Source organism: Etheostoma spectabile, chromosome 3 (genome assembly GCF_008692095.1).
Source record: "Etheostoma spectabile isolate EspeVRDwgs_2016 chromosome 3, UIUC_Espe_1.0, whole genome shotgun sequence".
Taxonomy (NCBI): Eukaryota; Metazoa; Chordata; class Actinopteri; order Perciformes; family Percidae; genus Etheostoma; species Etheostoma spectabile.
Genome location: NC_045735.1, coordinates 15021595 through 15046503, shown reverse-complemented (window position 1 = coordinate 15046503; position 24909 = coordinate 15021595). Strand labels below are relative to the sequence as shown.

Sequence of the window (24909 nt, the reverse complement as noted above, 5' to 3'; positions counted from 1 at the left end):
CCCCCAAGTAGTCAGGCAAAATAACTAATTGAGCCTGTCAGTGGCATAAACAGCACATGTAGAGGACATACATTGACGGTTGCTATTGCCCCGTAGGGTTAAACTGCTTTAATGGTCTACGGCTTCGTGACCCTTTCGAAGTTCTGCATCGGGGTTGAACGCGTTTCTTTGCATCGCCAGAACGCTAGGGGGTGTGTTGTTTCCGGAGAGTCAATCGCAAAACTCTTTGTTTACTTGTGCGTTGGTGTGTGTCTCGAGCAGGCATGTGTGTTGTGTGTGAGGAGCGAGGGAGAGGGGGAGAGGGGGACGGTGATGGTCTTCGGAGCAAGTTGTGACTCTAGAGTCATAGTGAGAGAAACACTGCAGCAGGAGAAGTTAACCCTCTCCTTGCTTTCATGTTGTTTATGGAGAAGGAGAACCAGGAAATGAGTTGGGGGGGGGGGGGAATTCAACACTACGAAGCCACGGCTGAGTAGGGCCCAGCCTAGACACAAGGGGGGCTGTGAGGGTCTGCAGGGGTACGCCGTTGATTCTACGCAGAACCATAAAACGGCCTTTAGGCAACATTTCTGATCAAGTAGTCTTCTCACCGGCAGCTCTCAACGTCCTAAAGACGGGGTCCACAATCCTCTGTGTGTTTATTAGAGCAATGCTGAGGAATGTAAAATATACATACAGTACATGTCAGTTGAAAGTTATAGAATTCCATATTCAGCTTGATCAAGTCGAAGCGATTACTCTCACATGCAAAGCTGAAAGTTTCCCTGTGCAGTAACATTCTTCCTTTACCCTCCACAAGGAAACATGAGGTAGGAAAAGAAAGAAAGAACACACACATACACATGTATTAATGTGCATAAAGAAGCCAAGAAAAGATGAAAAAATCTCCAAAAGACCTCAAATGACAGATTAGACATTCGTGTTACATGTCAAAAAAAGTTAGATTTTATTTCCATATTTTTCCATTTCAAAATAACAGAAAACAAAAAAAATGGCATCTGCAAAGGTTTGCCCCCCCCAACAATCAGCACCGTGGTCAGGACTCATCTGACCCCCCCAACAATCAGCACCGTGGTCAGGAGTCATCTGACCCCCCCAACAATCAGCACCGTGGTCCAGACTCATCTGACCCCCCCCAACAATCAGCACCATGGCTTCTTCTAAGCAGTTGTCTAGAAAACTGGAACTGAAAATAGTCAACGCTCACAAAGCAGGAGAAGGCTAGAAGAAGATAGCAAAGCGTTTTCAGATGCCGATATCCTCTGTTGGGAATGGAATTAAGAAATGGCCGTCATCAGGAACAGTGGAAGTTAAAGATCTGGAAGACTAAGAACAATATCAGACCGAACAGCTTGCAGGATTGGGAGAAAAGCAAGTCCAGACCCCCGTTAGACTGACCGGTCCATTCAGAAAGACCTGGAGACCCTGGAGTTGGGCTACACCATTCCAGGAATGAGCAAAGGTATGTTTGGAGAAGAAAGGGCCCAGAATTTAATGAAAAGAACCTCTGTCCAGCTGTTAAGTATGGGTGGGGGGGTCATGCTTTGGGGTTGTACTGCAGCCAGTGGCACAGGGAACATTTCACGAGCAGAAGGAAAAATGGATTCAATAAAATTTCAGCAAATTTTGGACGCTAACTTGATGCTGAAGTTAAAGAGAGGATGGCTTCTACAAATGGATAATGATCCTAAACACACCTCAAAATCCACAAAAACTGCACCTCACCCCCCCAGTGGTGACATTCTTTATACAAAAACAATATTTCTCTCAGCAGCACAAATTGCAGAAAATACAATCACAGCAAATACCGCCCAATACTTAATATCTTCTATAAAGCCATGGGGTTTAGGGTCCCATGATTGGGAGTAAAACACGTTTCTAATCCCCTGTGCACCTACCTGTCAGGATGCTGATCACAGCCACACATATGAATATAGATATATGACAGGAAGACGTCAGGATGCTATCACAGCCACACATATGAATATAGATATATGACAGGAAGACGTCAGGATGCTATCACAGCCACACATATGAATATAGATATATGACAGGAAGACGTCAGGATGCTGATCACAGCCACACATATGAATATAGATATATGACAGGAAGACGCCACTTCCAGCAGCACACTATGGCAGTGACGCTGCAACTAACTTGACACCATAAGGTCATAGGAACGCAGCTGTGCAAATAAGCTCTGTCATTTCAGTCATACATTCTGAAAACACATTCATTACCAACACAGCAGGGTAACAGGCTGGGGCATCTGGAGCTCCACGCATAGCTTACCATTTACCGCACTGAGGTTATCCACGGCAGCTCCTCTCCCCCCAACAGCACAGCCTAATGACCGAGGAGGCGTTCAAACACCTCCCAGGTGGCTCGGCGAGTCCGGAGGGCTGCGTGTCGTGTTACCAAGCATGCTCCTCCACCAACAGCCGAGATTCAGGCTACAAAGCCACTGATGTCTGACCGAACGAGCCGACCCATCGGCCTTCGACGCCCCCGTCAGCCCCATAGACAGTTAAAGCCCTCGTGAACTTGCATGATTGAGTGCCGCGGTCACGCGACGGGGCGGCGCTAGGACCACACGGAAGCATGATGGGACATGATGCGTATCAACACTAAGACAGCAAGACTGCTTCTCCTTACGTACCTGTCCGCGCCACTTTCGGGATCTGGCTGCTTGCGTCCGGATGTTCATCGAATCTTCGTGTTTCCATCCGTGTCTCTGGATCCTGGCGCCTCTCCAAGGTCTGCCAGTCCACGGACCAAGCGTCTCGTTACCCCAGCGCGGAGAGGGGCGGAGCCCACGGTCCACGGAGACGGCGTGCCAGTAGATCATGAGGACGCCTCTCGGAGCCAATCACTGACCGTGTGAAAGGAGCAGTAGCAGAAGCTGGAGAGGGTTGAGTGTTAGAATGACGGGAGCAAACCCTGATCAGTAATAATCAGATCGATAAGGTGCCAGGCTCTTTGGTGCAGGCTGGCTCGCCCCCCCCCATCACATGCACACACTCAACCCAGCAATGTGAATGGGAAGGAGACTGGAGGCTGCTCTGAAGAACCAAAAAGCTAAACGGTTTCATAATGGTTTATGCAGCTATAATAAGCCACATAATTATCAAAATCCCATAAATATAGTTTGATATAAGACATAAAGTAAATTGCATATCATTATTTATGAATAGCCACCCACAGAAAATGTATGATGGCTGTTTGCTAAGGGATGTTCAAAGGTGATAGTATGCAGGACTGCTTATCATCCCAAAAAAACCAGAGATTAAAAATATCAAATAAAAGGGCCTGATCAGATAGTTGTACCTCTTTTTAATATTCACTGCACATGATCCAATAAGGTGTGACCTTAATGTACAACAGAGGGTGGCCATGGTAACAGGGCTGACTCTACCCTCTACTGGCCAGACAGGAAATCTTCTCATTCAAATGAAATCCAACTTTTCTGGTGAGGAATTAAACATTAGTGTGTTACAAAGGCATTTTACTAAAAACAAAATACCAAAAAGGTATGAATTAGAATGATTTATAGATATTTACTGTATCCTTCCATACACAAAAACTGTGGTGAGGGAACAAGCTAAAAAATACAGACTTTGCCTTTGTTTTCACCTCCAACTACTAATTTGAGCTTAAACTAAACAACTTCACATTTACAAAAAGATAGCAAACAGCTACAAGCACATCCATTATTTACAGCAGAGTCTCTTCTCTGGTCTCTTGTAGGAGCATGGACCACATTCACAACCCCGCCTCTTGTTTTTCATTCAGGTTCTGGTGGTGTAAAATAGAGTCTGAACACAGGTTTATGCACCTTCAATTGTTCTCAGCAGTCCTTGTTGATCCAGGTGTCCTGATACTTACGTCACAGTGAGTCAGCTGACCTCTACCATCTCCCTCTGTGGAAGGGTGGGCACCCAAACCCTGGCCTCCCATTTCGGAAATGCCTCCCTTCTCTGCCATCCATGCCCTCGGGTCCCATTGAAGGATGTCGATGGAAAGGAGGGCCACGAGGAGGAAAGGGCATAGGCATTCTGAACCTATCTGGTGGGAACATGGGTCCCCTGGGCATCATTTGCAGGGGCATGTGTGGCATGTTTGGAGGCGAGAGGAATGGAGCTAGATGAGGATTTGCCATGACGGGAGGGGGCTGCAGTTGAGGCATACCCGGTCTGGGACCCTGCAGGACTCCTGGGCCTGGCATGGTCATCACCGTTGCTCCAGGAGACCCCAGGTGGTTGTCCCTGCCCAAATCTGAGGGTGTGCCTTTGTCTCCTTTAGAATCCTTGGGGGACTCTTCTGGATGTTTTAGACTTCCTGCTGCAAAATAGGATAAGATAAGGATCCCCTCGTGGTAAATTAAGTATTGTGGCAGCGCAAAAAACAACAGAGCACAAAGCAAATGTTTGAAGTAGTAACATGAATTCCACATCAGTGACAACACTACAGCATAGATCTGTTCATTTGATCATTAAGTCCAACATGACTGCACTCTCGTCTCCCCTTTTGCTGATAGTTGAAAAATGCACCTTATTTTCTTCTATAAAGATGGCTTACCTGGTGCCAACTTTGTAGGGCCAAACTCCGCGGGCAGGAAAGGAGCTCCTCCTGGAGGCATGGAGGTAGGGGACAGCATGATGGGGCCAGGGAAAGCAGCTGGACTCCTGATGGGTACGGCCTGTTGAACCAGTGGCACCTGGAAGACAAAGAAACACAATGGCATCCCTGTTAACATTAAAGTAAGTTTGTTTGTGTGTGTGTGTGTGTGTGTGTGTGTGTGTGTGTGTGTGTGTGTGTGTGTGTGTGTGTGTGTGTGTGTGTGTGTGTGTGTGTGTGTGGTGTGTGTGTGTGTGTGTGTGGGGGGGGGGGGGTCCAGGCTTTATCCCAGCTCTGTACATCCAGGCTAAGATTAAAGTAAAATGAGCAAGAAAGCTTTGCTGAAGTAGTGAACGAACTGAAACAAACTGTATTAACATCTTCTGATTGCATCCCATGTGTATTTATCTTTGTCACATTTCGTGAAGTAAAAAAATCTTTTGAGCTTTTTTCTCTCCAGTATTTTGAAAGTTTCCCAAATATTTTCCATTTAAAAAAAACAAACAAAACATGTATTTATTGATCTTTTTGTACATTTGACAATAAAAACAGTACAACAAGGCACATAACATAAAACAGAAAGGGGACCAAGAATCAAATGTAGTAGCTGTAGTACACAGTCATGAGTAGGTGTATAGGTGTATGCTTACCCAAAATACATACAGCAGTTGTATGTATAGTACACATAGCACATAGCATGTTATCTCATTTAGACAAAACAGAAAAAAACAAACAAAAAAACTCTCAGTCCAGCTAGTTACCACTCCAACCATCCACATCCATGTTGTTATTCTCAAGGAAATTGAAGAAAAAGCTTGAAATATTCAATGATGCATTTTAAGTGGCTGAAGGTTCTCAATCCCATAATACATTGCTGGAATACAGAATAGTCAGGTGATGCATGTGTCACTAAATGCATCAGTACTAACACACCCAGACAGAATAAGACGCACGTTTGCTCAGGACAATGGTCCTGGTTGCATTTTGTTTAAAATTGCTTGATCATAGCATCAAATACCATCATTATATACACTACACATTTTATAAACACTACAAACACACACAGTTGTGAATAGACATGAACAAATCAACTTCTGAGGAACTATGGGGGGAGGATGTGTGCCATTCTGGAGGCTTTTTGTTGCAGCAAACTTGAGAGTTGCAAATTGGTGAAAATTCCTTTTTAACCCTAACAATACTTCTCATAATACCCCTAAACAACCAAATTTGATCTGAAAAAGTTTCAGAGTTCCAGTCAATACAATGGCTTTGCTTTAAGGTCAAAGTAAAGGAAGATGCCTGGGCAGGGATGTTTGAGTGCCTGATAGGGTACAGGAAAGGAAAAGAAAGGAAAGGAAAAGGAAAAGAAAGGAAAGGAAAAGGAAAAGAAAGGAACGGAAAGGAAAAGAACGGAAAGGAAAAAGGAAAAGAAAAGAAAGGAAAGGAAAAGAAAGGAAAGGAACCACACACAAATTTGAACTAAGACAAACCACCACTACCTTTAATTAAAAAGTGTTACGTGTTTTGAGATATCCTGCTATTTATCGGTTAGGCCTGGGGTCTCCAATTTAACTACTATGCACAAGTATCTTGCTGAGATGAGTATTAATAACTGGATGTTGCAAAACCTTCAATTAAATAACCTTGGTTCATTGGCTGCTAATAGAAAATCTTTTGCCTCAGCCTCACAAACATGTCAAGACAGTTCTTGGCCAAGAAGCTGTTAACCGGTTACAATCAGTCCAAAACTCAGCAGCAAGGAAGACTACTCACTAACAGCACATATCACCTCACCTCTGATGTCTCTTCACTGGCTGCCAATTAAAGTTAGCATTTAATACGAGATCATCCGTAAGGCTTTGAGAGGTCTCGCTCCAGACTATATTACTGAACTACTAATGCCATATACCTCTGCTAGGCTCCTCAGGTCCTGTGAACAAGGCCTCTTAGTTGTCCCTCGTACAAAACTGAAAACACCCGGGTCCCAGGCTGTGGAACAGTCTCCCCTGGGCCAGCTCAGCCAAGTCTCTCAGATGTTTAAGTCTGGAGACCCATCTCGTTTGTGTTTGCTGCATGGGCTCAATTTTGACTAGTGACACATCTAATTGTTCTGATGTAATCTCTGTGCTGTACTAGTCTTTTGTTCTTTTAATCTTTTTATCTTTTGTAAAGCACTTTGAATCTTAGGTTTGTAAAGGATAGACATGCAACTTTACTTACTTCCTAACAAGGGATAAAAGGTACTGCTCTGCGAGAGCTGATATTACTGACCTGCCATACACAAACATTTGACAGGCATACCAACTAACTGCATTTTATCAATGACATAGTACTTATACTACTACTACTACTATATACTACTTATACTGATGCAACTTTAAATTGATAGAACGTACAGAATACGGTACAGCATGTACACTAATATCTGTGACAAGTTGACACGTGTTTGCAAATTAAGGTTATACTGTAGTTATGATTTCAAAGTCAGTCAGAATGACTTGAGTAATCAAGTCACGGTGAAATCATCACACATATCAAATGTATAAGAAACATATTCATAATGCTTTAATGTGCTGTACCAGTTACTTCATGACTTCCCTTTCTGGTAATTTACTTTGATAAGAAGGATAATTTGGTTTGTTTAAACATTTATGTAAGTCCACTGATTCATGCATTTAACTCAAAAAGCTCATTCAATTTCAATTTTCCACAGATGGAAATCATGTGTCATGCATTTAACCTACAACCCTAAATCTATCATTAATACAAATCACATTTCTTTACATGAAGGCATGCCAACTGTTGGCCAGACTCACTGAGCACATCAAGGTAAAACTCATAGCCTACCAGATGCTGCCAGGTGGTCATCTAAAGATTGTCCTTGCTGCCAGAGCTGGCTGTAGCTACGCAGACTACAGAGCAAATTCACCTACAAATCTGCTTCCTGATATATCCTTCAAAATGGGACTGACTGAGCGGCCTCCCAGTGCGCAGCAACAGGACAACAAATACACAAAATACCCCCCCTAATGATTCATGTGTTCAAAAATGAGAAGGAACAACAGATTTTGCTCACATGGAAAGCACCTATTTCAAGTTCAGGTTCAAGTTTATTGTTATATGCACCTTAGTACAGCGTACCACAGCACTGAAATACAATATGTCTTATTGCACTTTCTCAGCACCAGTCAACAGTAACAGTTATAATAACAATAATAATAATATAAAAACATAAAACCATTAAACCACCACAATAAACAGTGGCTAAGTGACTAAATCCAGACCCCAGCCCTCCTTCCTGCTGGGCCCTCATTCAGTAACCTTATCACCTGAGGATAAAAACTCTCCCTATAACGTGATGGACGCGTTGGGATGCTCTGCAAACGTCTCCCTGATGGAAGATGGGAGAAGAGGTTGTGTGCAGGATGACTAGAATCTCGCATAGTACTACATGCCTTCTTAGTACTATGTTTCCAATCAATATGTTGCAATGGTTCAAGTGGAACGCCGATGGTTTTAGATGCAGTTTTAACCACCTTTGTCAGAAGATTAGGATGATGTGAAGTAGCCGAACCAAACCACACTACAGTGTTACCTGGCAGTATACTCTCAATTGTACAACAGTAGAAGTTCTGTAGAATATTAAGGGACATACCATATTTCTTAAGACACCTCAAAAAATAAAGCCTCTGATGTGCCTTCTTAATGGCACATCAGATATGAAACGACCATGTGAGCCATGAAATATGGATGCCTAAGAATTTAAACGTGTTGACAATTTCAACAGGAGAGTTGTTAATATAGACAGGTGTATGTGTGAGTGGTTTCTGTTGCAATTGATCTTAATCACACGTATGGAGTGTGAAAAGCAAAACGCAATATGCACAGATGAGTTACAAATTATTATTTTTTTTACAATGCTATAGCTCGGGAAAGGTTTCCCTGGCAATGTCCGAAAAGGTTGAAGTGACAGAACCGTAGGCAACATTTAGAACCATGTTGGTAAGGTTTGGTACAAGTTTTCATCTTGGCCATTTTTAATATATCAAATGCTCTGAGAATAAAATAATCCGGTGACTGAAACTGTCCAAGGACGATAACATTCTGAAATATTATTTCCCCTGGATGTTAACACCCAACCAGGACTGTACTCTGCAAGGTGTGTCTTGCCTGTTATGCATACATGTACTGTACACACATCAGCCTAGTATACCTTGCAAATTGAAAGGGTATATTTGAATTTATTGAAGTATAAATTCAAATAATTTACATAAGTGATGAAAACACACACATACACACAACTAGGACTCTAAACAGAGTTTGAAGGGACCATATCTACAGTTAGAAAATTCTTACTTTGGTATTTTAACAATTTTCACCAGGTTTGTTCATTGTTCTACAAACAAACCTGTATGCCATCATACTAATTAGAAAAGCTATTAACATAGTGCTGATGTAATTTATCCCACATCACTACATGTTTGACAGACAGATAATATACTTACTTCTATATTTCAAGAGAGAATTTGGGGACTCCCCAGTTATTTCAATAATCTTTTGTTCCTGGAACTCAGTGGCCATCAGAGGAACTGCAGGTAAAGCACTTCTGCGCTTGATTCAGTATTTGAGAGGGGGGGTCGTTGTTTGAGTGATCACTAGCCTTACTCAGGCCAGTAAGTCAACTAGTTCTGATATTTAAAGTTTTGTCATCATATTGGGTAATAAGGATATACATTTGTTTTGGTCAGATCTTTTGAATGCAACCAAAATCAGCAGCCAGAAGCCGTTGTAAACACAGATTGGCGTTTACTACTTAGTTGACTGTTAAACTCACTCCAGAAGAGAGTGATGCTCGATCACCAGCCTATCATTTTGATATTTGTCTATCTTCGCTAAAATGGCTAATTAGTGATGGCAAGGTGTACACTTCTGTCTGCTACAATGTTCATTTTGATACTGACATTAGGGGTCTCCAAAGTTGGACAAATGCTACACATAGTGGCTTTAAGTTTGCCACTTGCACACTAGTGAACCTCATTTGAAGGGGGAAGCACTGAGGGAGGGGATGTCTTTTTCTTAGCTATGTCTTCATTTTTCTCAAGCAGCTTTCAAACTACAATTCTTTTTTTTGCTTGATGAGTGTGACCCAAAGTTTTACATAATTGTTCATTTAATGGCAGAAAGTAAGTCCTTGCGCTAAATTATCTTAAATCACTACTTGAATAATATAATTTAACTACTTGCAGAAAAGAAATCAGAGGAAACATGATAGGGCTGCACGATGAGAATATGTAATTGCGATAATTTTTGACTGATATTGCGATTGCAATGGTTCACAATATTGAAGGAAATGATCATGTTTGTATTATTCTCATTTTCATTGACTAATAATAAATCTGAATTAAAAATGATCATGTGTGATTTTTGTGAGGATCTGTACCAAAGTTGTTTTCCGTAGTCTGTAGAATAACAGTTGTAAGCCGGGACGTCTCTGCAGCTCAGTACCTCATTCACAAGGGTTTGACACAGTTCCCTTTAACAAATGTTGTGTTCCTCTGAGACTTTGATATTGCACTAGTCCTCATTGCAATTTCCATAAAATTGCAATTAATCTTGCTGCCCTAAACTTTGACAGTACATAAAATAACCTGTCATTTTTTACATAAATTAAATAAGTCGCGCCGTTTAACTACTAATGTATAATTGAAACAAAGAAAAAGCAGTTCAAAGGTCAAACAGCCTTGATGCAGTCAGAACTCTGGGGAAAGCAATATATGGGTCTGCTCTTACCCTGGTGTTTCACTCCATCAGGAGCAAATATGACAGAAAATAGGACGTCTGCTGCTCCATTTTTCCTGCAGGTTATTTCCACATAGGAAACCCCACGTGCAGGCAGCTGGGCATTAGATCTGTGATCAAGATCCATCATCCATGATGGGTATCAACTCAGTGCTTTCAATCGTCAATTTAGTTCCTTTGTTTATACCTGCTACTTAGAAGACATGTGAAAAGACAGTAATGCTGCATCTCTACAATAAACCAGCCTTTAGAGCTTGATAGATTAGATTCAATTATTCATGAGTAAACAAATGTCATGGAAACAGACAAGTCCCTTTTATTATGAATGAGCCTTTCATTACCTTCCAACCCTTCCACAGCTTCATCCACGAGTGGAAATCCCTACAGCCAAAGAACATTCTCTTAACACTCACCTTTGTGAGGCCTCATGTGTCTGATGTAAGTGAAGAATTTTCCTCTTTCCTTGAAATGTCACTTTACTTGAAAACAACTGAAAGGAGAAGACTGCTCAGTTTACATTATAATCCACATTAATGACTGAGCTATGTGGACCTATTCAGTGCATGTGAGAATGCTCCAGAGGGCTAAGAGTCAGACCGGTCATGTCTACAACATGTAGAAATAAAAAGCTTTTTTTAAACATTTTTTTCATGGTTTTACAGCATGACACATCACATCTCTTTTGATTACATTCACAAATATTTAATTTCTATTCTAAGCACAGGCTAAAGGACGTAAAAAATCCAAAACCTTTGTGAAAACGTAAATGTGTAATTAATATAATTCAGACTACCTTAAATTTAGCATAAATTAATTCAAATTAAGCATACATCTAAGTGGAATTATTTGAAACAGGTATTTCTTTAAAAAAAAAAATGTGGTTGAGAGTGGTGACTTTGTCTTTCATATATTCATTTTGTTTAAGTTGAGTGTCAGTCCTTTAAAGCTGACAAATTGATCATGAAAAACTGATACTTTAATAATTTGAAAGCTAAATGTCCAACTGAGGAATGCAAGTAATTTATGCTGCGAGAGCTTTACAGGGTTATTTTACTGCTGCATACGGAAGGTTATTTGCATTCTACACTGGCCTAAATTAGAAACGCAACACTTTTGTTTTTGCCCTCATTTTTCATGAGCTGAACTCATTTGAAGACTTTTTCTATGTACCCCAGGAGGTTTATTTCTCTCAAATATATCTGTCTAAATCTGTGTTGGTGAGCACCGAGATAATCCATCCACCCCACAGGTGAGGCCTATTAAGATGCTGATTAGACAGCATGGTTACCACACAGGTGTGCCTTAGGCTGGCCACAATAAAAGGCCATTTTAAAATTTACTGTAATTCTTTTTTGGGGGTGGGGAGGGGTCCTTACTCCCTCTCCCTCGCTTACTCACCTTGGAGATGTGTTCTTGATATGCAACACCTGCGAGGTGGATGGATTATCTCAGCAAAGGAGAAGTGCTCACTAACAGATTTGTGAACAATATTTGAGAGAAATAAACCTTTTGTGTATGTAGAAAGTCAGAGCTGAGTTGAGCTCATGAAAAATGAGCGCACAAAAGTGTTGCGTTTATAATTTTGTTCAGTGTGCATAATTAGACAATCACAATGTTCTATGAATTAATGTTTTGATGCCGACAAGCTGGTTTTAGAAGTTCGTTTGCAGGCCACTTCAGTCATGTCTCATGTATTTTGTGATTTATTTTATTCTTACTACAACAAAGTGTTGAAAGGGGTTCACACAAGGCTAAAACTATTTTAGAAAGAAGGTTGGAGTTATGAAATGTGCTCCCTGTGTTAACTGCACATAAGCCCTGTTTGCATTCTCTGTAATTAAATCCTTGTTTATGGTGTGCTAATGTGCAGTAAAAACTTTTTCATCCTTGGCTTCCAACCTGATTTTTTTTTTTTTTTTTACCTTGTCCACTTCATTCCGACGGCTGGCAACATTTTGTGTTGTATCCACTTTACTTCAACATGCCGGGTAACCTGTAGAAGCAATGGCTAATAGTACTGGAAAGATCCTGTTACGTCTGTTTAGTGTTTTATCCATGAAACATTGATAAATAAGATACCAAACATAGACCCTGGGATGCAAACAGCCTGCAATAAGAACATAAGAAATTTCAGTTTTCTGATCTTCAAATGAAACAGCCCCAATGTTCTTCAAACATTACAATCGCAGCCAGTTTGCTAGGTGATATTTACCATCTGGCATGAGACTAGGCAACGTAGGAGGTAAAGTAATGTGTGCAAGATAAGAGCTCATTGAGTGTGGTCTAGCCCTACTCTATCTGTAAAGTGTCTTGAGATAACTGTTGTTATGAATTGATACTATAAATAGAATTGAACTGACTTGGCCTTGCAACTAAGAAGATGTTTGTTAAGAAACCAATATCAAAACATTACAGAGCTTGGCCCTTAAACCTAGTGTTATAAAACCTAATTCTGAAACTTAACTACTGCAGGGGATCCAGGGAGAAAAACTTCTCAAACATATTTTAACATTTTAAAATGTAAATCGAGCATCTTAATCATTTCTGAGATGAAAATATGGAATAGTGGAAATTATATACAGTATGCCGTTCTTTTGTTTTTAAATTACTGTGGAACTATTGTGCAAGAGGTGAAAAAAGTGGCACAAGCTCCGTCAACCCCACTGTGTTGAGCAGACATGGCCGGAACAGTTCAATTCATCTGCAAAGTTCAGGAACATCATTTCTTTGCAGGCATTGCTTAGCCATGCACCTCTTTTGTGCCACTTCTTCACCCCCACTAATCTCCCTCTCTGCGCCGGACAGTGAAACTCCATTCTTTTAGCATAACACACACACTGACCACCTAGTTGAGGTGTTATTTGACACCTGTACCACATACCAAACATGTCATATAGCTGGGACTTTCCCATCCAAAGAGCAAATATGAGGAAATTGCAGCTTTTTGGAATGTTGACGCACATTGATGTTGGAAACGGCGGCATGTATTGACAGGTACACGTGCCAAGATGCCATTGGTGTGGGATTATGTAGATATATACATAAAACAATAGTGTTTTGATGCATGTCATCCAATATAGCCTGAGTTGCTTTCAAAGCTCAATTGATGTGGATAATGTTAAAAGTAGCAGCGTAAGGGTTTTCCTCAGTTTGCATTACTATCCGAGTAGCCAAACGTACTGCAATAGGTACAAGCTTGTCCGTGATTCGCACCGGCAGAACGCCAAACATTTATATGCAGGTATGAGGTAAGAAAAAGAACTTCAGATCTACACAACTCATGTGGGTTGTATGCCCGACACACCGACCAGACGGCTGGCCGTCAGCAGAAAATGAAAATTGGCAGCTGATTGGACGAACGCGTCATGTGGGTCTCCAGAAATTCACAGCCAGACTGTCATGGCAGCTTGTTTGTGTTTCGGAAAACCTTTTAAGGAGAGATCGGCCGCGCAGTGACTGAATCTGTCTTCATTTCAGATCCACAAAGGCCACTTTAAAAGATTTGTCAGATTTTGAGAGACTAGTCTAGACCCCTCCTCGTTTCTGGGTTTGCACTCCACCAATCAGAATGGTCATTTTAGTCTGACTGCCAGCAGAGCCCGCCTTCAGATGAGGATGTCAGGTTGGCCAACATGAAGGCCAACGACCCCTCGGGTCCACTCCGGACGGACGACGGCACGGGAAACACCAAACAGACTCAAGTCACCGACCTCGCCAGACTGTCCGACGGCAGATTAGCAGGTTGGTGTGTCACGGTCCTTACATCCAAAAAAAAGGTGAATTTGCCAAAGAGTATGAGGTAAGTATTATTTGCAGGTATTAAAAGTGGTTAGCCTCATGAGGTTCTCAAAAGCCATGTCTTAAATCCGAAGAAGTCAAGCCTGTGTATTACCTTTTAAAACAAGAAATTCCAATGGTCATGTGGGTATGTAGGATGCCTGCCATAGAACCTTTTGTAGTGATTGGACAAAAAAAAAAGAAACAAAAATAAAGGGGTAGCGCTCAAGATTTAGAAGGCTGCAAATGCAGATTTCTGTAAAATCCCATAATGCACAGAATCAGAGGGACATTTGGTAAAACAGGGAAGCATTAAACAACTTAACTGTACATTATTTTGAATTTCACATTTTCTATGATTCCAAAAAGAAAAAGGCTGTCCTACACAATAATTGGACAAAAATGTGGCAGCGCTTTGCCTGTAGATAAAAAAAAAAAAAACTACACACATACACTAGCATCTCACCCCCCTTTAAGTGGCACTCCTTAATGCCTGCCTTCGACCAAAAACTTTTCAAGCTATTTTACTGTTCCAGTCAAAATTTCAATATCGGAATCAAATCATGAGTTATGCTGTGCTCCCATGATCTCAATTGTTAGGTGGTCATAAAACTCAAAAAAGGCCCACCTACAAAAATCAACATGACCAAGAACACTGCTGCCTTGGTTGGTTTGTTTGTGTTATTGCGTGACCGAACTAACCATTAAAAACTCCCGGAGTCAGAGCAGGAATAGATATAACGGCTTCAGTTCCCTGTCCGGCGTTGGAAAGCAGTATAAAAAAACTTAATATAGCATATACAAACTGATAGTTTTTTAGGTGGGCCTTTTTTTTTAGAGGGCTAAAATACATTTTGCTGCTGCCCCCGTCAACGGCTGTTCATTGCTTAGGCGGACTGCTTTTTAATGTAGGTACACTGAGTCCCTTGAACAAAGTCTGATCCATCCCTTTAAGTCTTTGTCTCGTCCAGATGTTCCAACAATGTATCAAACATGTTTAATACCATAAGTTGTCAATCTTGCCTCACGCAAATAGGGAAGTTCAATGACGTGAACGTTGTAAACAACCAATAGGTGCGCTCTCTCCAGCACCAAACAGAATGCAGCAAACCGGTTTGACAGTAGACAGGACAGGGACTCCATGAACAGGTTTCGGTTCTCTTGGACTGTGGGAAGAGAGGGGGGGAACTGGTGGAATTGTGGAGTGAAGAAGAGTGCCTCCTTACTGTTCCATCTATTTGTACAACGATAGAGTGGAAACCAACCAGGGTCACGTCCACATTCTCCGGTGTCTTCTCATTTTTCTGGTTTTTAGAACAAACCACTGTAGACACAAGGGCAGCTGTGGCCAAAGGTTGCTTGTTTCTGCTCGGTTTAGTTTTTGTTCTTGTATATTTCCCCCAGGGAAATGAGAAATGATATCAAAATGATTTCAGCTGTACTCTTGCAATCAGTGACCCTGCAAGATTCCCAGTCTTTGCAAAATCTTATAGTCAAACTCAAAACTATTTGACCTATGAAACATCCTCTTTAGATTTTAAAGGGTTATAGATATTAATCTTTTCAAAGTGTTTTAGTTTATGGTAGGCTTAAAGGTGTGCTGACAAAATTTCACTGGACTACACACACAGTAGAAAACTGATATTTCCTTCTTTTTTTTTCAAACAGAAAAAAGTGCTTAATCGAGATGAACCTTTACTCATTAACCTTTTGCTTCAATGTCAGTTTTATATTATTTGTATGAAGTGACTGTAAATAAGCTAGGAGGGTAAACACGACGGCAAAGTGTGCAGTATACTGCTCATTTTGCATGTTATTATTCACAAACATCTGTGGCAAACAACACAACATGCATGTGGCCTGACAACTATGAACTGTATTTTTGTTCTAAAACACTACATATTCAAAGAAGAGAATTGGGTGAGTTTACACAGCAAAAATGTTTAGACTCAGAAAATAAATTAAATTCCAGTCCCTTGGACGATATGCTGCTCAATATGCATACAAAACGGTTCGGGAAGGTGTCAAAGTATAAAGTATCTCTGCTCACTGATCTGGCACTATAAATGAAATTTAAAAAGTAAGAACAAGGATCAGCTCGTGCATCTTTCACAGCTTTAAGGCCAAGTTTAGCCCGAAATGCAATACATCTTTTTGTGTAACATGATTGAGCAGGCAGACATTTGGACACATCACTTTTCAGTTTACTTCATTAGAGCAAAAAAAAAAAAAAAGCTAATAATTCCAGGTGCTGATTTTAAAATGTTCAATCTAGCAGCTCCATGAAATATCATTATATAAAAACATCTACCCCACACACAATAATAGAGCAGACTAATTTGTGTTGTCTTGGGTACAGAGACAAATAGTCTCAGTTTGGGGCACAAAAAGTACTAACTCTTTTGAAATTATCTTCAAAATTAGCAGTAGGGCAGCATTATTTTTTCTTCCACTTGGTCTTTTTATATTTTAATCTATTTTATTGAAAAAAGTTTAAACCTCAACATGTAAAAGTGAAACAAATGTCTCTAAACCTCAGTAATGGTAGGTTGGCCAAATTTGTACTGCTCTTTTAAGGCATGCCAAAGAAACAGTGCCAGCCTAACAATCGAGTCAGAAGTAATTATAGTTAATTCAGTAATAAATGACCAAAAACAGGACTGTAGAATTCAGGAAAGCATTTGTCAATACCTAAGACTATGATACAAGAGTGGTTAAGGTGGTTTAGTTGTTAAGGATTGTGAAGTTTTTCCTTCATAATTTCATCAACAGCACACACTCAAACTCGTCCAATAAAAAGAAAAGCATAGACCTGCTGTATATACTGCAGTACATGGACACAGAGTCATGACGAATGGCTCAGGTCTTTTTTTGTTTTTGTAGGCAAAATTGCCCTTGCTGAAAAAAACAAATACAAATAATGTATTCTGGCCAGTTTTTATTACCGGTTTGGCACAACACTGAGCATGAATTGCTAACGATGCTGTCGGCTTACCTTGTCTCCCACTGGGACACTTCCTCTCAATGGGGTCTTTAAGTCCCGCCAGCAGCCAACAGTCAGATACTCTCGACCAAAAGGCATGTGAGCAACTTTTCTTTAAAGGAACATTTGGCAGACAGTCCAGCTAGATGGTGATTTTTAAACCTAGTTTGTTAACCATTCATTTTATTCAGCTTGTGGTCATCAGGACATTTTTACTTGCTTTAAAATTTTAAAGGTCCCATGACATGGTATTTTCTGGATGCTTTTATATAGGCCCTAGTGGTCCCCTAATACTGGATCTGAAGTCTCTTTTATATAGACCTTAGTGGTCCCTAATACTGTATCTGAAGTCTCTTTTATATAGACCTTAGTGGTCCCCTAATACTGTATCTGAAGTCTTTTATATAGACCTTAGTGGTCCCCTAATACTGTATCTGAAGTCTCTTTATATAGACCTAGTGGCCCCTAATACTGTATCTGAAGTCTCTTTTATATAGACCTTAGTGGCCCCTAATACTGTATCTGAAGTCTCTTTTATATAGACCTTAGTGGCCCCTAATACTGTATCTGAAGTCTCTTTTATATAGACATCAGTTGTTTGAAAGCCATGATGTCTCTCTCTCATGGGGGGGCCAAATTCTCTGGCCGGAAAAAGCAGAGAAAGGGGAGGTAACCTTGCCCCTTATGACGTCATAAGGAGCAAGATTCCAGCTCGGCCCATCTGAGCTTTCATCTTCTCAAAGACAGAGCAGGACACCCAGGGCTCGGTTTACACCTATCACCATTTCTAGTCACTGGGGGGGCATAGACAGGCTGGAGGAACTCATATTAATTAAAAAAAAAAAAAAAAAAATTCAAAGTGAAATTTTCATTCCGTGGGAACTTTAACAAAACTGCTAATTAACACTAAGATTTGGATTTCGTATTTGATAATCACCTGAACTGTAACATTTGTGCTTTGAGTTTTTGCAAGCTCAATATTAGTTTTATATTCATGTGTTTAGGGTTCCCATCAATTGCGACCAAAACACAAACAAGAAGCTAATTCTATTTAACCACTGAAATATATTTTTGGGTAATTCAACCACTGGTGGGCTGATAAGGGGAAAAAGTGTAAATTATTAGATATTAAAATCAAACATTCTATACACAATAACTGATTACTCTGCCAAACCCAGACATTCTGTATAATCGAGCTCAGATACTAAAAAGAGAGATAGGATCACGTAAAATGCTTCCCTCTACACACCACAGTAATTAATGTTTTTTGATATTCCCACTTTATTTGAATGTATTATGCTGCAAAATACAAGGTTACTGAGTGTAGATGCAAATATATCGCGAAGAAAAAGGAGAAACGCAGGAAAGAGCATTGCTGTATTTAATTCCTATCAGCAAAGGAGCTTATCTGACTTGTGGCAAAGTGGATGAAAATCCCCTAAATTACTCCTTTCTGCTTATTTGGTGACTCTGAAACAACCCTCATAATGCAAACAAAGACCTAAGTGACATGCTGACAACCCCTCTTATAGACTAAATAATCTGATATTCAATTAGGACAGAAACTTGAAAATGTCTATTTTCATGAAAGTTTAATTTATCACTCCATAATAATCTTATCCCATGTCTGTTTAACACACTTTGACTGAGAATTTTGTTAAGCACTTTGGCAGTAACTTGTAACAATTTAGGCTGTATGACCTCTTTAAAAAACTTTCACATCAAGTTCTTGTCTGTTTCTCCGTTGGCTTGGATCAAAGAATTAATACATCTGCTATCTGAATCTATCCAATTTATATTATATCATAAACAAAATACGTTTGATAATTTAGCTTTTTCAGCATTCAATGTATCAAATAACACAATAATTAACTTTTACACAAACAAATTGCATGCTATTGTGTGACTTTTCAAGTAATCTTCCATAGGTGTATGTTTCATCCAAAGCGTTTGTCAACTCCAGTAATACTTCAGTGGTAAAGATGTGACACATGGAGCGCACAAGCCCACAAACATACACACAAACCCAAATACTGGCCAAAAGGTACATTTGCATCCCCCTTTTGACCTCAAGTCTGCTGTCTGCTGTCACTAGTGCCATTCGTTTTTTCTTGGCCCCGAGATCAACAGCCTATTTAACTTTAGCCTAGTGTAAACTTGACAAGATAGTGTAAGTCACTTATCTAAAAAGTAGATGCTATCAGTACTGACCAAGCCAGTGGGTGAAGCACCACTACTGATGAAGCATTAGGCTAAGTTTTATTCTACAAGAGTTTTTCGTCTGTTTTGGCAGGATCTTTGTTTGAAATGTTAGTTAGTTAAATAAATAACTAGGGTTGTAATTAACTTTTTTTCATTATTGTTTAATCTGCTGATAATTTTCTTGATTAATTGTTTTATTTTAATTGTCTATAAAACATCTGGAAAAAAAGGTAAAAACATTTCCGAACAAAAATTCTTCAAGTCCAAGATGATGTTTTTAAACCCAAAACCCAAAGATATTCGGTTTAATATTATATAAAACACAGAAAAGCAAAAATATCAATCTTTAACCCGTTTGTGCCGGATGCTTCGCGACGACACATCTACCGCCGGTTACTGCGTTGCGCAACTCTGACCCTCCTGCCGGCTGCTGAAGTTTTGAGAGACGAGCGAGAAAACGGCTCCGACAGAGGAAGTGGTAGATTATGATGAAGACATCCTCCCTCCCAAACTCCTCACTATCTTCCACCTCAACGTCACTGCCCTCGCTGTCTAACTCCTCCTCTGATCGCCTCGGAGCCGTTTTCTCGCTCGTCTCTCAAACATTCATAAACAAACGCACATGTATGTCTGGTTGATTGACGTGATTTTCAGCAAACTACGGTACATTTTGGTGGTCACATAGCCAACAAGACCCGCCTCATGTGTATTTGAACCAATGACAATGCGTTCTCTGCTGCACGCGTCATGAAAAGACTGACAAATACAAAATGCTGCGCCACGCAGCAGCCGGCAGGAGGTTCAGAGTTGCGCAACGCAGTAACCGGCGGTAGATGTGTCGTCGCGAAGCATCCGGCGCAAACGGGTTAAAAGGCTGAAAACAGCATTTTCGGTCACTTTTCCATAATATGTTACTTAACGATTAGTCTATTAACCATTGCAGCTCTACTACTAACACAGAAGAGGCAGCACTAATGTGACAATGATTATGTATGGACTAGCATAGGCTGAGAACCAATTTCCAGAATAACACGGATTTTACCAAAGGAGGTATTACTTGTCCCAGTACACAACTTAAATACACAATTTTCAGCAGATTAGGACAGGTATTTTCCCTGGCCCATGGTACAAGTCCTGGTGAAAACTATCAGAAGCAAAGTATGCCTTACATCTTGATTTGCAGAGTATTTCTCTCTGAATGGGTTCTTTAGATGCAGTATTTAACATTGTAATATATGGAAATATCACAATATTTTCATTTCAGTGTAATTTTTTTAAGATGAGAGAGTGGTTCAGATAAGCTCCTATACTCATATGCAACACAAATTTATTTTCCCTCCACAAGAAAGATTTTTAAGTAAGCCTCCAACACCAAGGCCGTTATACCAATAAAATAGTAACACTTGTAATTTCAAAAGGAAGGTGTTTAAAGACTGCATGAGCATTACCTGAATGTGAGCAGTGCTGGTTCCATCTGCTGGTACACTTTCCAGTGCTCCATTTACAGCTGCCTGCTTATTGAGGTCCTTGCCATGATTCCACTCTGTGCACAAATGAAAAATAACATAAGGAAAACCATTTTTCACTGCCCGCAGTGAAATGCAGTGAGATGCAGTGAATCTTGGCCAAGTTTACGAAATAGGTAAATGTTTACCTGGATTTAGCGTGTCTGCGTCCAGTATACCCCCTTCCCGATAGCTCTCCAACTCTTCCACTTTGACTTTGCTCCAGGGGATGTAGGTAACTCCTCGCTCCACATCCCAGAACTTTTTGTGCGCTGATTTTATACCTTTGTTCAAAGCCCAAGCAATCTAGGCAAGAATAACATTAGCTATGATCAAGTTAACAACCACAACTAAAACAAGTCACAAACTAGAGATGCCCCGATCACGTTTTTAGCCTCTAGTACCAACTGTTGATCCTCAATGAGCAATAACTGCCGATAGAGGGCCAGTGGCAATCATTTTTTGTGTTGTTTTGTTATAGCAGCTGATATAGTTGTGTAAAGTATTGGGCAGTTTGCCTGTTTGTCTGGTTTGCACCAGAGTACTATATAACTGTGTGTCACTCTTTAGTAGACCTATGAATAAGAATTGCAAGTCAGTCCAGTTCCTTATACCCTAATTGTTGGAGCATTCTTTCCCTTAGACAGGAAAGGTGGGAGTGAAATGGGGGATGACACGCAGAGATGGGGGATGTTTTTTTATATCAACGTCACAAATCTGTCTTCATTCCAGATCGACAACAGTCACTTTTTTGTCAAGATCTTTGTCAGCTTTTCAGAGGTGGAAGCCCTGCTTCTCCAAAGTCCCTGCAACACTACCAGGATGACTTGCACGGCTGTTCCTATAGAAATGAACAGGGACACACTCCCCAGACAGGCGGGTGGTCTTTACAATGTTTAAGTGAGCATCCTGTGACAACAAAAGTCATAAATAGGCACCAAAACCACGTTATCGTAGCTTGTGTTACTATCAGCCATTTGGCTGCCACATTTTTCCCCCCTCACTCTCTGCTCTGAGCTTAAAGTCGTCATGCTCAGCTGGGTGGCTACCCTTCAACTAGGTTTTGTTTGTAGTAGTGTGCGCACGCCTGAGAAACCACATGCATCTTCAGGCCAATAAGGCAGATGCGAGGCATCCGCAGGAAGGACTTCACTTCAGATGAACTGGCAATCAGGCACAGGCGCGCAGTTGTTGCTCTTGGCCAAGTGTTTACATATGTGTGTAGTAGTTTCTCGGCGACTAGAAGCTATTAATGGCAAGCCCCCGTTTATGCGTTTTTAGTAAATATAGGCCGATAATGATCGGCAGTCGATCAATCAGGGCATCCCTACACAGAACCAATATAAAACTGAAAATAAAAGCAATCTGTGGATATGTACCTTAACGGGTTTCTGATTGACTTTGTATGACCCCCTACTGAGTTTGTTCAAGGCTGTATTAGCATCTTGTCTGTGAACCATAACAATGTAGGCACACCCCCTCGGAGGAATCATCTGCATATTGAGAAAGAAAAAAGGTAGTAGTGCAAAATACTTGATAGCATTATCTGAAGACCACAGACAATCACAAGTATCTTTGACATAAACAAGCCATACTTACATTGATGGACTCAATCTGGCCAAACTCTTCCAAAAGGGACATCACGTCGGACTGCTGAGTTTTTTTGTCTAGTTGTCCAACCCAAAGTGTAGTGCTACAAACTAAAAACAAAAAAAAAATAGGTAATTGCAAGAGATTTAAGTTAAAATCTTTTAAAGATGGCTAAAAGCGAAAGGGGGGCACCAGTAACGCTAAGAGGGGCGTAACGTTACAAATGGCTGCTGTTCTGACTCGGCTTGGGTCTGTTTCCCGACGGTTCAGGAAACTGCCATTAGAGTCCTTAGCACCGGAGTTAAGTGCTGACCGGGATGGCTGCTAGCTGGCTGGGGGCTGACTGTGGATGTGTCCCTGGGGCTGTAATGGTAGTGGATCGTTGCTAGCTGGCTGGGGGCTGACTGTGGATGTGTCCCCGGGGCTGTAATGATAGTGGATGGTTGCTAGCTGGCTGGGGTCTGACTGTGGATGTGTCCCTGGGACTGTAATGGTAGTGGATCGTTGCTAGCTGGCTGGGGGCTGACTGTGGATGTGTCCCCGGGGCTGTAATGATAGTGGATGGCTGCTAGCTTGCTGGGGGCTGACTGTGGATGTGTCCCCGGGGCTGTAATGATAGTGGATAGTTCCTAGCTGGCTGGGGGCTGACTGTGGATGTGTCCCGGGGCTGTAATGATAGTGGATGGTTGCTAGCTGGCTGGGGGCTGACTGTGGATGTGTCCCCGGGGCTGTAATGATAGTGGATGGTTGCTAGCTGGCTGGGGGCTGACTGTGGATGTGTCCCCGGGGCTGTAATGATAGTGGATGGTTGCTAGCTGGCTGGGGTCTGACTGTGGATGTGTCCCCGGGGCTGTAATGATAGTGGATGGTTGCTAGCTGGCTGGGGGCTGACTGTGGATGTGTCCCCGGGGCTGTAATGATAGTGGATGGTTGCTAGCTGGCTGGGGGCTGACTGTCTACTTGCATGTAGTAGTGATTCCAGCAATTTTGTGTACTGTTAAGTATCATATATGACATTCACAGGTTTGTTTATGATTTTGCACTTACCACTGAGTGTCTGGCTCTTTATGCTGGGAAGACCTTTCTGTCTGCGATCCCTGTCCTTTTCTCTTTCATTCCTGTCGTGAGAACCCGAGCGAGATCTGCGGCGCTGTTCCCTGGAGCGAGAGCGTCGATGCCTTGATCTTTTTGAGCAGGACGAAGATCTTGATCTTCTTTTCCTGGGGGATCTGAAACACAAAGGATTGAACCAGTTGAAAAGCAGATCTTGCAGTGGCGGCTCACCGCAGCAAAATTTCTGCAACCACGGTATCAGAAGTAGAGCAGACGCACAATGTAGTCGCGGCTGCCTTTTAAATGATCCTGCCGACATAATGCATCCCTCGTTGGTTGCCGCTGAATTTACAATTTAACAACATGTAGAACTATTCAGAGGTTATTGGGCCCGTCCAGTTAAACTCCACGTACTGTTGTGTTGATGAGGTTTATTGTCAAAGAGTTTGCTTTCTTCCGAGTCGACTGTTAAATGAACAGCTTCACCAAAAACCCCAGTGCAGTGGGTCCATTCTGATTGGACAACGTTCAACTTGTCAGATCTGTCGGCTCATAGTCCTGATATCAAACATCTGGAAACATTAAAACGGTAAGTGAGTCAGTGTAGTATAAGTAGTCATTTGGGATTTGGGGGTTGGTCTTGTAAAATTCCTTTTGCAGGCCTGTTGTAGATGTTAAGAAGTGCCCTATAGTTCCTCAAAGAATACAGTTCAATCACGACTGAAAATAAGCCTCATTGTGTGTGAATAGAGGTGAATAATGTGTTTGTGTTGCAGCGACGTATTAGTTGCGCTTCATACGTAAAACATTTGGCAGTGGGGTCCACTGCTAAAAAAAATAATTCTAAAGAAAACATTGATGTGCAATTTACTCTTCGCGGTGAATCATCTATTGCAGCAGATTATAAAATAATTTCCATCTGGACCCACTGTAACAAACATATGTTAAAATAGGCTGTGGTAAGTGTGAACGTTTGCCTCAATAAAATTGACAAACAGAACTGTATTTATAGATACAGAACTTGATTTATAAAAAGGTTTTGGCAAGTGTTAATGTGTGCCCCAATAACACCTATTACAAACACAGCTGTATTTGATAACACCTAACTGAAATCTACACATCTGTCTGTGATGAGCATAGCTTCTTAAGCCTGGGACACAGCAACCCGACATCAGAATACTACTGGTAGAGAGGCATGGCACCTCATCCATGACTTGGGGGGAAAAAATGCACTTAAACACATGGCAAAAAAACACAGCCACAGCCAACTAGCGCGTACGTTCTGCACCTGAGTGAGAGGAAATAATTCTCCATACCAGCAGGTGGGGCTAGTCTGCATTAGTCATTTTACAGGACAGATAAAAAATTGGATTTAAAACTGTT

General features: G+C 41.1%; 2 protein-coding genes across 6 annotated transcripts in view; both read right to left on the bottom strand.

Annotated features, from left to right (window-relative positions):
- The window catches only part of tiam1b (TIAM Rac1 associated GEF 1b), a 67992-nt gene extending 65172 nt beyond the window's left edge, over positions 1 to 2820 (bottom strand). For 2 of the 3 annotated variants that reach the window (XM_032512144.1, XM_032512147.1), the window contains exon 1: positions 2660 to 2820. The gene's annotated coding sequence lies outside the window, so the exon portion shown is untranslated. Of the gene's footprint in view, positions 1 to 2292; positions 2542 to 2659 lie in introns of those variants that run through there. The other variant, XM_032512145.1, reaches the window with a different exon arrangement.
- A 493-nt stretch (positions 2821 to 3313) lies between these two features.
- Positions 3314 to 24909, bottom strand: part of LOC116675716 (SR-related and CTD-associated factor 4) — a 31556-nt gene continuing 9960 nt past the window's right edge. For 2 of the 3 annotated variants that reach the window (XM_032507349.1, XM_032507356.1), the window contains 7 exons: positions 23521 to 23702; positions 22483 to 22583; positions 22263 to 22376; positions 21033 to 21189; positions 20827 to 20921; positions 4579 to 4717; positions 3314 to 4341 (listed from right to left, as the gene is read on the bottom strand). In XM_032507349.1, coding sequence (XP_032363240.1) covers positions 3908 to 4341; positions 4579 to 4717; positions 20827 to 20921; positions 21033 to 21189; positions 22263 to 22376; positions 22483 to 22583; positions 23521 to 23702 — 1222 coding nt within the window. In that variant the 3' untranslated portion in view covers positions 3314 to 3907. The remainder of the gene's footprint in view (positions 4342 to 4578; positions 4718 to 20826; positions 20922 to 21032; positions 21190 to 22262; positions 22377 to 22482; positions 22584 to 23520; positions 23703 to 24909) is intronic. The other variant, XM_032507355.1, reaches the window with a different exon arrangement.